The 15,159-nt window shown below is 46.6% G+C and overlaps 1 protein-coding gene across 2 annotated transcripts in view; it reads left to right on the plus strand.

Annotated features, from left to right (window-relative positions):
- Positions 1-15,159, plus strand: part of DSCAM (DS cell adhesion molecule) — a 718,205-nt gene that overhangs the window by 687,504 nt on the left and 15,542 nt on the right. The window contains exons 30-33 of one of the 2 annotated variants that reach the window (XM_073231317.1): positions 1,776-1,925; positions 9,674-9,871; positions 11,226-11,528; positions 13,247-13,373. In XM_073231317.1, coding sequence (XP_073087418.1) covers positions 1,776-1,925; positions 9,674-9,871; positions 11,226-11,528; positions 13,247-13,296 — 701 coding nt within the window. In that variant the 3' untranslated portion in view covers positions 13,297-13,373. Of the gene's footprint in view, positions 1-1,775; positions 1,926-9,673; positions 9,872-11,225; positions 11,529-13,246; positions 13,374-15,159 lie in introns of those variants that run through there. The other variant, XM_073231316.1, reaches the window with a different exon arrangement.

Raw genomic sequence — 15,159 nt, forward strand, 5'->3', positions numbered from 1 at the left:
ACAGTTGAGATATTTGCTAAATGTTCCTCACTAGATGTGTCAATGATTCTACTGATGGCTGTTAAAATAGGAAGCTAGGTGGATCCTGGGGATGGTGTATCACCTCCAGGTAGCTGATCATTGCTGGCCTGACAGCAGGCAAAGGTCTGCCCCTCGTTTCTGTATGTAACAATGACTCTTAGCCAGAGATGCACCACCTTCCTCACAAGATCATCTGTCACCAAGTACCGTTTACCTCCTGGTGATGGCTGACAGTTGGTTAATGGCATTTTCTAATTATTGGGGAAGTAGAAATGTGCTGCTTTAAAGTGCTCTGGGCTCTGACTACAAGAATCCAATACGAGAGTGCCATCCATCTAGCCGGAATGAATGGTTATCCTCACAAACTGACAGGCACCTGAAATTTCCCATTAAAAGTGTATAACCTAGCCCTGCAGATAACCTGGTGCACTCTTAGCAGGCTACAATGCCATCAGTATTATTAATGAAAAACCAATGTAGATATCAGGCCTCAGGTGCCAGGTCCAATTGTAAAGAGCTGTCTCTGCAGAAAGGCTGCCTGATTTCAGGGTCAAGGGAAGGCTGCAGGGCCGGACCCCAAGCCGAGCTGGGCTCCCGCTGCGGCCCCAGCCCACGCCGGGCCCTGGGCTGCCATGCCAACAGACATCTTGGCAATCTTTCCTCTATTTCTCTGCCAAGAAATTTTATTCTAACTTCGAGAGTCTTTCCTTTCCTGCCAGAGCCTGAGTAATTGGATTTTGTAAGGTTCATTCTGTTCAGAGCCTTTTCTGGGCACAGACATCTAGCTGTGTTGTTTATGACTTTCACATTGCCGTTCCGTGTCAAGGCGCGCTGCGGCGCAGTCCCAGCTGACTGAGACACTCAGGAGTGTCAGCCCAGGCTGCCGTGCTGGGAAATGGATGAGAAATGCATGCATCCTAACCACACTTTGCCCTGGAGTGAAAAAGCTCTTAAGAAAGTGTGAAAAGCATCACAACAATATAATGAAAATCTTGAAACAACCAAGCAGTCTCAAATGACTGGTCCTCTCCAAGCACTAAAATGCTCTAAACCCACCTAAACCCGGGCCCCTGGTTCTCCAACCTCCAAGGGCCTCTGCCAGCAGGACCTTGGGTATCTGACAAGTGAGTCACTCTGAGAAACATTCTAGAGTAATTAAGAGGTGGGAAGAAAAGGAACGTACCTCAACATTTTTAAAACAGAGAAATTGCTTAATTCTGAAGACTGGCCCTTCTCTTCTCCTCCCCAACCCCAGCCCCACCCCAAACATTTGCCCAGCTCAGTGTGACAGCCACCCCAGTACAGACCAGGGATGGGGTTTTTCTAGTACTGCAAACAGCTTCCTTTAAAGGGCAGCTTGTCCCTGGGTGGTGCTGTCCGCTGGGGAGGCCTCAGGGGAACCTTTGACAAACACATAAATCCAAACCTCTATTAAACGGACAGCCGCAACGTGTCTCCCCAAATCAGTGATTGTTTAAGAAGAAACTAAGCCTCGGGAGAAGAGCGACCTTCTCTGCGGTCACTCCCTTTAACTCATGCTCCAAAAGGCAACCCTTAAGCATGACCTTCTATTCCCACATCCCAGAGAATCCTCATAGAGTGCTTGAACCTCTAGCTATTTTGCTGGTCTGGATCAGGTTATTATTATTGTTGTTGCTATTAACAATGACACAGATACCTGGGAAGGAAAAGCAATGGAGTCATTTAATGGGGATTAAACATGCTCAGCTTTCTGTGCTCTCTCTGTTGTGTAGACGACCGCTCCACAGTCCTGCTAACGGATGCTGACTTTGGGGAGGCAGCTAAACAGAAGTCCCTGACAGTGACACACACGGTCCACTACCAGTCAGTGTCTCAGGCCACTGGGCCCTTGGTGGATGTTTCGGATGCTCGGCCAGGAACGAGTGAGTAGTCTAATTGCACTGGAACTGTGTGGGTGTTAGGAGGGCTGACAGCCTGTGGCTCCATCCCTGTCTGGCAGAAGCTCAGGGCTTTTCAGCCCTGTGCCTAAGAAACAGAGAAATAGGATAACATCTTTAATTCAGAAGTGGAGTTTCTCTGGTGTGGCCTTCCCTATTCGTAAGATTGTGTCTGAAGCCAGTAACTGTTGGTTTACTATGACAGGTGCAAATTTAAAGTCAAGTGAATTTATTTTATTTAGACAACACAAAAAAGAGGAAGGTAATGGACATTCATGTGTACCTACTATGTGCCAGGATTGGCATAGAAAGATGATGCCATATGTGTTAGCTGTGCAACACCCCTGTGCAAGGTACATACTTAGAAAGTAGTTATTGTGGACTTCATCTGTAGATGAGAAAACAGTCTCAAAGAAGCTAGGTACACAGTCCAGAGTTGTACACCTAACAGTGAAACCAAAATTTAGCTGTAGACTTGTCTGTCCTTGAAGCAGAACACAATGTTTGAGAGAGGTTACAGTTCTGGTGAATCTGGGGATTATGTTTGCTTTAGTTTTTAATATTTGTATCATAATATATGGAAATTAATTACTGGGATGAAATTAAATCCCCTAATGTGTATCTAAAGCTTTTTAATTAGATATTCTTGTTCCTTTATAATTGAAATTGTTCCTAAATTTCTTTAAAGACTTAGAAATTGATGTCCCGAGTACTATCTTTTCAGAAGCTTTGATGTCTAGCTTTTAAATCTCTTACCATCTCTTCGCAAAAATTTACATTCTTCGAGTGTTAATTTTAGAAAAACAAATATTATCATGTTAAAAGCTGTTCTCCATAACTCCTGCCTTTTAAGGCATTTGTGAAATGCACTAAGCTCTGTGAAGCAAACCGTTTGATTCCTTAACAGCCTTGTAGTGTGCAGGAAACCAGTTCTGTTACTGAACTGCACTTGAAAAACTGTTTTTGAGAACATGCTGAAGAGGTCTTGTTTCTCCCTTCATCCTTCCTTTGTGGATCACATTAGCACATCCTGAACACCTGGGTGGCACATGGGTGAGAAACAGCTTTGCCAAGGGGTGTGAATGGATGACAGCCTTGCCCTTAAAACTTCAGGCTCCTGGGGCTTCTCACCAGATGTCGGCATTCCCATCACGATCTGCCTGGTCCAGCTTCTGGCTGCTACAAGATGCTGCCCTGATGGGTTTCTGAGCCACTTATTGCTATTAAATCAGAGAAAGATTATAGACCTTGAGAGGACTTAGATGGTTAGATCCTTGACTTTTCCTCTGACCCAGGCAGCATGGAAGTTAATGCGGCCATTAGCAAGAGAAAAGGAAAGAGGCAGAGAAAACAGGGCAGAGGCCCCAGGCAGTGGTTCCCAACCAGTGTCCATCAGAATCAGCCAGGGAGCCTGTTTAAAAGACCCACTCTAGGAGCTCCACCTCCAAGGAGTCTGCTGCCCTGGATCTAGGGTAGGACCCAGGAACCTGCATCGTCACAGATATTCTGGGTGATTCCGATGCTGGTGGTCAGACCTCTCACTGAGAAACGCTTCCCTAGTGTTAGGCCCCTGTCCTGTAGACCCAGGTAGATGTGTTCATGCCTCACCTGCCCCCAAGCTCACCACGCACACAGTATATCAGTTCCTCCTGCAAGTAAAAGGAACACACATGCCCATCTGCCTTTCAGGGTTCAACTAGCAGAGAAATGCACAGAGGCTGGTCCCAAATAACAAGACAGGAGAGGAATCCATGCAGCTATCACACTGGCAACCTCCCAGCTGCATGAGCAGCCCCCAAATAATGGAAAAGCTGATCTGGTGACATTCAAATGTCAACAGAGATAGAATCTCAGTCACAGGCAGAGACTATAGCCAGTGAGAGATGAGGGGCAGGCTGGAGCACGGGAAGGGCACCTCGTGTCTTTGGTGGCCCTAACGTTGTAAGCATGCATGGGGAACTTTCAGGATTCAGTCATCCAGACTCAAATACATTTATGAAGGTTTTACTTTACTAATGGCCCAGTGCTCAGTGATAGGGATACATGGTCAGATGCAAGAAGATACTCATTTCATCTTAGTGCAGTAAGTCAAACATTAAACAAGGAACTAAAGCATTCTTCATTTGTCAATAAGTACTAGGAAGAAATAGAACACAGGGACTTGCCAGTGAGCAGGTGGAGGCGTGGGCACAGGGCGGCGCTGCGTCAGATCTGAGTCTTCGGGGAAGACCTCCATTGAGAGGGCCTGAACGTAGATCTGAGTTACAGCCAGAAGCTGGCCTGCCAGGCAGAGGGAACAGGAGGGCAAAACTCTAAATCCTGTTGGGGACAGAGGACCCTGGAATGCAGGGAGAAACAGCTGGCCTTGCCTCGTTGGACCTCATAAGCCAGCCCTGGGCATTCGCGTTTCATTCTGTGCGGGAATGCCTTCCCCGGGCTATAGACCTGTGGTCACAGCACACTGAAACAACCACATTCTCTAGAATGATGTTTCTTTCACTTGTGATGAGCTTCATTGAGTCATGTTTACAAATATTAGGTAAATCTACTCTAGTTCCAAAAAAAAATAGAGCTATTCATTTAGCATCTGTAGAACATTCTGTATTGGTAGACCTTTGGAATCATTTTTTCCTTAAAGATTCCCCCAAAGCCCTATTGTGAGGGACTCTTGGCATTCCATTTTTTATTTAGAAGTAGAAACGGTGAGTGGCTCACCCCCCAGTGGATCACTGCAGGCGTCAAACCTGCAAGCTTTCCCAAACCCAGTTCTCTGCTTGCTTCTTGTACCCCAGAGCCTGTCACCTCTGCCCAAGTGTTAGACCTGTGTCACCTCGGCTCCATGCAACAGGGTCTTCACACTGCAGTTTGGCATGTTTGCAGAGACGCGTTTATAGTCTGTTTCCTCAGCTACAGAAGACGTTATTCTATTCCAATTATGTTAGGGCCATGTTGTCATTGGAGGAATCCTTTAGCTTTAAGAAGAGCATCTAAAATGGATTGTTTGCACACTAGAATGACTGCATCATAGAAGTTATGTTTCCAAGCATTTGCTTACCTTGCCGAAGTTGCAACAAATTCTCATTGTAAAGATGGGAGGAGTCAGAACACTTGGCTATTTATTTCTTCACGCTGTGAAAGCCCACACCCTGACTGCATCTGCAGCTGTTTACCTGTGTGTCCCTCTCATGGCTTGGGATGCTCTTGCAAGTGGGGACTTCACTCTTGTCTATGTCTAGAGCTCCGACTCCAGCCACAGAGTCTGACACACCATAGCCATTCAAAAAATGTATTTAAATGCCAACCGACATCAAATTCTGAAATCATAGCAGAGGGGACGGGAGAAAAAGGACGCTTAGTATTTTAAACAGACTTGGTCAAACACTTTGCTTTCTGTTTCTGGAGACATCCATTCATGTGGATGCCCTCACCCAGTAAGAAATGTCCTTTTTGATATGTACAGTCACCCCCAGGATGCTTTGCAGACACTTATCAATGAGATTATCTGGGAGAACCTAAATCAACATTTTTACTTAAAGAATGTACAGGGTACAAAGATATGTGAAGCGGCAAATATCAGACGTGACCTGGGTTTTTCAGGTCTAGTTGCCTGGAAGTCACCCATTCATTCATCATCCATTCATTCATTTGTGCAAAGAACATTTATGTGCACCCCTGGCATTGATAGGGCTAGCCTGGCAGATGGCTAGTTCACTGCTCCCACCCACTACTATTCAACTCCATTCTGATCACAGGGATTCTCCAGCAGCTAGTTTTATGATTTTTTAATGTTTTTTGTTTCTGGCAAGCTGCCTCTGAATTCCTACTTACTGACCCAATCATCAAATCCCCCCATCATCTTCCCAGTACGCCGGGGGTGCTCCATCCCTCGCCATGTGTTCATCACTCGGGAATCATGAGCTAGGCCCTGTGGCCTAGTGAGTCCTCCCAGGTGCTTGCAGGGTTCTAGCCCCCTAAAGTTCTAGCCCTTGCTCTGTTCTGTCACCCATGTGCCAAAATGACCCCACGGGTGGTGATGTCCCCCAGAGATGAGGGAAATGGGCACCTAATGAGCTCACCACCTATGAGCAGTGAAACTGGATCAAACTCGAGCACCCTCACTCCAAAGCCCCCTCTCCCAACCACTCCTTGTTCCTTGTAAGTAGCAATGAGCCTCGTACAGGACACCTAGGAACTAAATGGACTTGTAAATTAAACAGGAAGCATATACAACATGGATTATTGAATCCTTTCTGTGGAAACTTTGAAAAAAATGCACTCTATCTCCCAGAATGATACTAGACATCATACAGCAGGAAAAACCCTGATGGGGGTGAGGATTGCCCAGGGCATCGTAAATCCTTAATAAACATTGGTTCATTAAACAATAGCCCACCAGGTTCATCCTCACTTCGAGACAACTGGTAGGTCCGTCACTGAAAGCTAAGGCCTCACCATCCACAAGTTATGAAAACCCATAGCAGGGAATAAAAAAGATTAAGGCTGTGTTTTATAACCTTATTATCCACAAAATCCTCTCTTATCTCAAATTCAGGATGACTAAAATAATTTGATTCAATGGGCAAAAGCTTAATTTAGGTTCAGACCCAGTGTGGAAAGGCCAAGAGTTATTTATATCACTTACCCTCTAATTTGTCAGCTGTTTAGTAAGCATGATGCTTCACCACTAAGTTTTATGTGTATTAGAATATTGGGGAGCTAAATAAAATACCTTCCATGCAAAGGCAGTAAATCCCCAAACTGAAGACATTAGTAGATTAACTGGTAACATCTACAAAGGAAGCTTGGGAGTGAAATCCAAGGAAAAATTTTATTTTAGCTGCTATCTCAAGAGCTATCATACAGAAGAGCTCAATTCAGGCACAAAACAGCTCTGAAAACCTGATTCTTTAAAAAACTGTGTCAACCACCCCCATATTCTACCTACTGAGACAATTTTGCCTGTAGGATGCTGGCTCAGAGCAGAACAGAACTGCAGGCAGTGGCTCAAGGAAAATCCTGTTGTGACCTATATTTTCAATGTTATTAGGCCATTGGTAAAACTGTCCTCATCTAGAAAAGAAGGATAATGAACAAAATTAAGTTGAAAAGAGTTCTGGCTTTGAATAGAGGCTGACAAGGGCCACTTGGCCCAGGGGCTTTCCAAATAAGGTGATCTCAGGGTGAAGAGAGGCCGTAGTGGGGAAGGTCCGTGCTGCAGCGTTGGTGGGAAGGCGAGAGGGGAGGAAACGCAGGCCCTGATTTGGGGGGTTTGCAGAAACTGTGCCCTTTAACTGGGCCATCAAGCTGATCCCTCCCCCTCAAGCATCCGTGCCAGGAGTAAACCTGATCCATGGCTGTAGTTGCAAGAAACTTAAAGAATAAAAATGAGAACCCTCAAATCTTACATAAGGGACCGGGTAATTTTCTGGGAAAGATTTATTAGCATTTAAATAACAAGTTCCTTAGCGAAGCTCTACTTATCCAGTCCACAATGCTTGGAAGACATTTAGCCTCCTACAGGTGAGAACCTTTGAGGTACCTCTCCCCCGGCATCTCAGTGAAGAGACACAATTATCATTCATACCTTGTTGTCCGGAGAGCTTGGGGCTCAAGCATAACTCATTTACATTCTAATCAAGGCAAAAAAAGAATATTCCAATAAAGTCTTCTGTGGAATTTTATAAGGAAGGGATGAAATGTGTCCTAAAATCAATGCCCCAGGGAATATGCACCAAGACAGAGAATTTTGATGAACCGGGAAATCTTAAAATATATTGATTTGACTGCCATCTGAATGCTTCTTTCCAATACTGGAGAATGATGGATTAGATTCAAAGTGCAGTAACTAGAGACTCACAAAGAGAAAAAGCCCCCATTTAAAAAGAAAGTCAGTTCACGACTTTTAGGTGTCTGCCTCCCATGGTCCAACAAGGAATTAAAAATGAGCCCGTGTCACGCAGATGCCGTATGAGAACATTTAGACATCCAGGGTGAAACCTGTGCGGTCACGTAGTCTCTGACAAGAGAGTCCTAGGCTCCTTTTTTTTATCACTTAATAGCTGGGTAGCTCCTCTCTGAGCATCCATTGCCTGCCTCATCCATAAAGTGCCCCCGGGCCTGTGTATTCATCCGGGGAGCTGTGTGTGCCGGGGATCACAGCAGACCCTGCGGCGGATACCGCACCCTCGGCCCGGCCCTGGATCACACGAGCACACGAGCACATCAGCAAATCAGTGTAATAAGCCTGCCGCAGGGGGCCTCTAGGTTTGGTCTTCTGGAAGGGCTCGTTAGTGCTGAGCAGTGACTATAGGCTGCTGTGTCCAGAAGTGGCCAGGCCATTTTGAGACATAACTACATAAACTCTTTGAGAAGCAGACAATTTAAAGGTGGACAAGGCCCATCTAGGACCTTATGTAGCCTTCAGACTGGAGGCCCAGAAAAGTCATTCCAGGTCCTTGAGCCGGTCCGCTTTTCCACAGAATTCCAGAAGAGGCAATGCTGTGATCCACGCCAGTGTCCAACATTCTGTGCTGCAAGAATGTCTGTTTCCTTAGCTCACTAAAGAGCTGAACCAAATCCCACTGACCTGCTGCCTTTGGTTCAAAATTCAGAGAAAATGAAACCCCTCTGGCACCAGCCTATGCTTACATACACCCTTGTGTTTCTGTAAGATGCTCAACATGTGAAATTCAGGTGCCCATTAACCCTTTGTTCTCCACCTTGAATGCTCCAAGTCTTTGTCAACAATCTGTCAATTCCATTGAAGAAATACACTGCCATATGCAAAGGACTAAGAAAGTGTTAGGACAGAAAGTATCATCCTTCTGCTCTGGGAACTTGCAGCTTAGTTGATGAGTAAAACAATCATACCTGAGACAATGAATTAACACAAAACAACAATAACACAGGAGACACCTGTATGGTTTCCTAGAGGCGCTGTAATATATCACAAACTGGGGCTTAAAAGAACAGAAATGTATTGTCTCAAGTCCAAGATCAAGGTGTCAGCGGGACCCTGCCCCCCCCAAAGGCTTGGGGGGAGGGTCCATGCTGGCCTCTTCCTAGTTGCTGGTGGTGGCCGGCAGTCATTGACGTCCCTCAGCTTCCTGCTGTGGCCCTTCCCTCTCTGCCTCCGATGGCGTCCTCCTTCCCTGTGTCTGTCTCCTGTTCTTATAAGGACACCAGTCACGTTGGGTGAAGGGCCCGCCCTACTGCAGTCTGACTTCATCTTAACTAATTACGACTGCAATGACCCTATTTCCAAATCAGATCACATTCTGAGGTCCTGGGGGTGAGGGTGTAGACATATCTTCTGAGGAGACATGATTCACCCTGTAACACCACCTCAGGGCAGGAGAACTATAGAAAGGAAGCTGCCCTGGAGCACGTTTGGCCCAACTCCCTCATTTCACAGAAGATGGTGCTTAATCTTAGGAAGTTTAAATGATATGCATGGGGTCATGCATAAAGGCCAAGAGTGAAGTTCAAATTCATACTTCTGACTCCAAACCTAATATTCTTTCCCCCACAGGGCTTTATTGAATGCTTAAGTATCCCATGTCTCACCATAAGAGAAAGGAACCAGGTACTCTGGACAGGGACAGTCAGGGAGGGCTTCCTGGAGGAAGCATCAGTCACTGGGCAGGGGCAGAAGAGCCGTACTCAACATGCTGACTGTGGGGGACCATGCTCCTGCAGGGACAAAGGCAAACATTATTCCTGGCTCTTCACAGATCCCACCACCAGGAGGAATGCAAAGGCTGGGCCCACAGCCAGAAACCGGTACGCCAGCCAGTGGACCCTCAACAGACCCCACCCCACCATTTCAGCACACACCCTCACCACAGACTGGAGGCTGCCGACGCCCAGGGCTGTGGGATCGATGGACAAGGAGAGTGACAGTTACAGCGTCAGCCCTTCACAAGACACAGGTAGGGACCTGCGTGCCTCGACCCCCTTGATGTCCAGGACGAGTGTGGCCCATGCATGGGCCTCAAGGGCTCCTGCCCATTCTCTCTCAAGGTCACCTTCCAACGGCTGGGTCATTTACCTAACAAGTACCAATGTAACACTGAGGACATCCCGGCCCCGGTGCATTCCATGAGACAAGGGCATCTGGTCTGTAGGGGTCCTGGATCTCAAAGTCATGCCCTTCTCTCCTTTTAGTTCCTATGCCACTAAGAGAAACATGAAAAGTTTTTATTTTCACCCCCACGGTGAGAATGATTCCTGATTATACTGTGAGAGCGGTGGACACACTATCACCCCGAGGTTTAAGATACTGCATCTGAAATTACATGTCGAGGTCATAGCACCCTCCATAGGAAACAGAGGCTGATCCCTTTGACAATTAAACGGGGGCTGATTATAAGGTAAGTCATCTAACCCACGCTGTCAGCCACCAAGTTCCACCCCTGAGAGAAGACAGGGCCTAAGAATAGCACTGGGGTGCCCACCCCAGCCCCAGCCCCTGTCGAAACTTCTGAAAAGAAATTATATCTAAACCTAATAGCTGTAGAAAATTTTCATACTCATTTTCTTTTGTTCTAGATGATATACTTCAAAAACAGTGTTCCTAAGGTGGAGTATCACCATGCGCATTTATTTTTATGGCTGATATTTCTGTTAGAGGAGTTTCAGAGGTCCCCAGAGGCAACTTCAGACCTTCCTAGGGTCTCAGGATGTAGATCCCTCTGACCAGAAAGCACCTGCTTTTCCCTGGAGGTTTTCTAGTCCCCACAGAGAGTGGCAAACGCAATGATGGGTCTCAGGGATCAGGGGCCATTCTGCCTGGCGGCCGATTTCTGTGCAAAATCATGGCATCATTTCCAGAAATCATCACATCTTCCTTGCCAAGCAGAGGCCAGAGTCACTGAACTGCAGAGCTCAAATCATTCCTGCCAATTAGAGTCTCTATGGCACAGATCGATTCGCAAGTCAGAGCTGGGAAAGGGGACACTACAGTTCATTTTCACTGAAGTCCCAAGTATTTCAACTAAAGTCAGAATTTTTTAAGGGGGACACATTTCTGGTAGATGGAAATGTCCCAGGCTGGGGACATCTGCCGACAGTGATTCCGCTGAGACAAAGCTCCTTAAGCCCATTCTGCTGAGGCATACGAGGCTAGCCTTGCATTGCCAATGGCAGTGCTCAGACAGAGGCTCAGGACCCCTGCTGGGCTGTGCCGTGACCTGGGAGAAGTGGCCACTAGCCAGAAGGGCCGTCCGGTCTGGGCAACCTTAGGCAGTAATTCATCCACCTTGTGTTCCCTTTTTCACAACGCAGATCGAGCGAGAAGCAGCATGGTCTCCACAGAAAGTGCCTCCTCCACGTATGAAGAACTGGCCAGGGCCTACGAGCACGCCAAGATGGAAGAGCAGCTGCGGCACGCCAAGTTCACCATCACAGAGTGCTTCATATCAGACACATCCTCCGAACAGTTGACGGCAGGGACAAACGAGTACACGGACAGCCTGACCTCCAGCACCCCTTCAGAATCGGGGATCTGCAGGTTCACCGCATCTCCCCCAAAACCTCAGGATGGAGGGCGAGTGGCAAACATGGCGGTCCCAAAGGCACATCGGCCAGGTGAGAGGGGGATGCAGGGACTGCTGCTTAGGAGAGCTCATCTTCCTGATTCACACTCTCCCGTTTTGGTGTTTAGACTGGGCATCCTGTTTCTTGATTGCTGCAGAATGAACCACCCTAAAGCTTACTGGCATACAGCATCACCATTCATTGTGTTTATGAATCTGAAATTCAGTCAGGGCTTGGTAGGGACAGCTCATCTCTGCCCTGGCCATGCCAGCTGCGGAGGCTCTGTCAGGATGGAGGAGACACCTCCCAAATGGCTCACTCATGTGGTGACACGGTGCTGGGCATGTCCTCCAAAGCAGTAGGGAGCTTGAGCTCCCTCGTGTCATGGCAGCATGGTTCTAAGAGCCAGTGTCCCAAGACACAGTAGAAATAGCCAGTTTCTTAAGGCTGGACCTGGAAAATGACACATCACTTCTGCCATGATTCTAGTGCTCAAGCGGTCACACGTGTCCAAGAAGCTGAGATTCAAGAGGAGACTCCCACCGCTTGGTGAGGGGAGCCTCAGAAACACAGGGCTTATGTTTTAAAACTGCTGTGGCAAGGGCTCACAGAAGGGGAGCGGTCTTACCAGTGAGCCAGTGTTTGGGACTTGACTTCCCTGAGTCACCCAGAATGGCAATAACTGGCTGATGGTAGGTCGGCCAGCAGTTTGGCCTTTGCTGGAATGTGGGAGGGCGGTCTGGGTGTGTGGAGGGGAGCTGCATACTCAGGCCTGCAGGGCCTGGCAGAGCATGGAAACGGGTAAAGAGGACAGAAGCAAGGTGAAGGGCATGGGCAGCTTAAAGGGTCACAGAATATCTTGGGAGAGAGACTCCGGCGAGTGGCCACCAACCGATCCCAAGGAGAAATGGAGGCTCAGTATGGGTGAGGATCCTAAGAGAAGTCAGAAATCTAGTTTTCCATGGAGGCTCATGGTTTGTGAATGTTGCCTGAGATATATGCAAACCACTGCAAGGGGCAAGTAAAATGCATCCTTTAGAATGAATCCAAACCACGGCAGCCAGCCACAGTTCTCATCCGAAGAGCCACTTATTCTTTTTCACCCTGAAATGGCTGCCTGTAGATTCCTTCGTGGACTCGCCCATCCATTCTCGGTGAATCCAATTTCTCTTTTGTGCATTTTCTGAACCACTATACAGTTCTATCTCAAAAATTTATCTTCACTTTTAAATTACGACAGTTCCCCTGGGTTTTGTGGCATAAGGCCCCGCTGAAATGAACCTTATAAATGCATAAAAACATATAAAACAAGAACTGCCTATCTGGCAACTAATCTTCCAAATGGACTCAAAATACATGATGGTGTACAATAAAAAATGATGGCTTCATTTATTTTCATTCTGTCTCCCTCCTCAGGGAGAAGATGAGCTGTAATCTGTGGGTGCTTTTATTTTGAGTCTTTTTTGTTGCTGGCATTCATTTGCAAGGCAAATGCAGAGGCACGTAGGATAGCCGCAGCTTTTCATGGCTGTACAGCCTGAGGGTGAGGAGGACAGGCCTTCATTTGCCTCATCTGTAGAACGGGCTCAACCTCAGTGCCTACCACATGGCGAGTGGGTAAGGCATGTGAAGCATGATGCAGGGAAAGCACCTAGACTGGTTGTTTCTGTGGTGGCCATGTCCCTGTTAGGATTCCCGCCGTGACTCCAGTGGGGGGTCTGGTGATAATGCTGCTGGCTCCCCTCTTCCTTCTGCTTATTCCCTTCCAGGGCCATGGGTATCCTGGGAAGCGCCTGCCTCATTGTGTGTTACCCCATGAAGCACTTCACACACCCACGCCCATCCTGTGTCCTCATGTAGGATGAGGTGCTGGGTTCAGTGGCTGTCCTGCCTGTGCAAGCCTTGCAGTGATTAAAGGGCTAAGTTTCTTTTTGATGGTTTGTCATCCATGTCGGCGGATTAATACTGGAAAAAGGGTTGAACTATTTCATGACATCGTTGCCTGGGTCTGTCAGTGCAGTTGAAAGGTTCACAGCTCAGGAAGGTGCCGTTGTCTTCATATGCTCTTTAGGCTGAAATGATTTCCTAACCTTAGGAATGAGTATTTTTAAATCAGTGTGAGCCCTAATGTCCACAAACTTTGTTTTGTCCACCCTAGATGACGGTATTATTATTGAACATTTGATGTGCTTTTAGAAAAATACTTCATCTTTCTGGAAACCTTTCTGTGGCCTTTTTATAATGCATCAAAAGTCCACACTGAGCACAAAACCCAAGGCTACCATGTCCCATTCTGCTGACTGGCCACTGTGTCAGTTAGCAGGTCCTGGAGCTATGCTTTCACCCCAGATCTTCTCTGGTGTTCCCTCGTGGTTCTAGATGGCACCTGGATGTGTCTCCGTGTAGTCTGCCAAATCTCCGGGTATCTTTCTCCTTGTCACCAGTTCTTTCTTGATTTTGTAATCTTAAATCTTTTTTTCCATTTTTAAACCAAGCTTTTAAACTCCCTGCAAATTAGGATTGACCTGAATGAACTCGGCCAGATTGTGGCTCCAAGAACATAGAAAACATACCTTTGTATTTCTCTCCCAGTGTCTTGCAGCATAGTGAGTGTTCAAGAAATATTTTGATGACTAAACGGCATTGAATATATACTGCTGAGACTGTGGCTGACATATAGTAGGTGCTTGATAAAAGTTAATAGATGAATGAATGTATCATAGGTGCGATGATAACAAAACTAGCCAGTCAGTTAAAATTTTACAATTATTAGAAATTATTAGTAAAATACAAGAGGACATTTGAAGTCTAACTCCATCTTCCAGGCAAACTTTAAACAAAGCAATTTATTTTCTACTCTTGCTCTAAATAAATCAAAAGGAAATCTCTTCCACAGTTAAAGGGGAGCTCATCACAAAATGTGGGCAACTCATACACAAGGCAGGCATCAGAATCTAGCTTTAGATTTTTAATAATATCTGAATTTTGAATTTGCTGCATTTTTAGGACTTGTATATTTTCCACAAAATGCCAATTGTGTGATTGTTTTGTTTTCTTCAGTAAGGGATGGCTACTTCCATCTTTAAAAACAAAACAAACAAAGCTCTCTATTCCTCTGAGAAAGAGCTGGAAAGTTTAAAAGCATCTTTTCTTTGTTGGTCAAGGTGGTTTCCAGTACTTTGGCTACCGTACCTCATCTGGGTTTCAGGTAGCATCTTGAGCCAGTTTCTAACATGCTTGAATTACTGCTGCTTCATTATGTATGATGGTTATCCTTTGCAACCCAGAGATGCCATTGCACAAGGCTACTTAAATCAATTTACAGCTTCAAATTTGCAACCTCCTACAGCCTGGCTGTGCCAAATCAGGGAAGCATCAGGACCCCAGCCTTAAATGTATGCACACCAGCCCTCCTGTTGATGAACACAGGTGAGGCCTCCCGGCTGGAAATGGTCACTGCCTGCTACCAACTTGGTTTTCTGAACAACCAGTTACATGAAGCAGCTTTTAACTTTAGAATCTGTTCACCCCATCCCTCCCGCTCCCCTGGGAATGTGTGTTGAACTGAAGAGAAGCGTGTGGAGTGAGAGGTGGGCCCTCACCTGCAGGACACACTGGCCTCCACTCAGGCAGCCTTCCTGCCCTCAGCTGTCCTTGTGATCATGCTGTTTGCCATCTGATG

This window comes from Manis javanica, chromosome 3 (genome assembly GCF_040802235.1).
Source record: "Manis javanica isolate MJ-LG chromosome 3, MJ_LKY, whole genome shotgun sequence".
In the NCBI taxonomy this organism is placed as follows: Eukaryota; Metazoa; Chordata; class Mammalia; order Pholidota; family Manidae; genus Manis; species Manis javanica.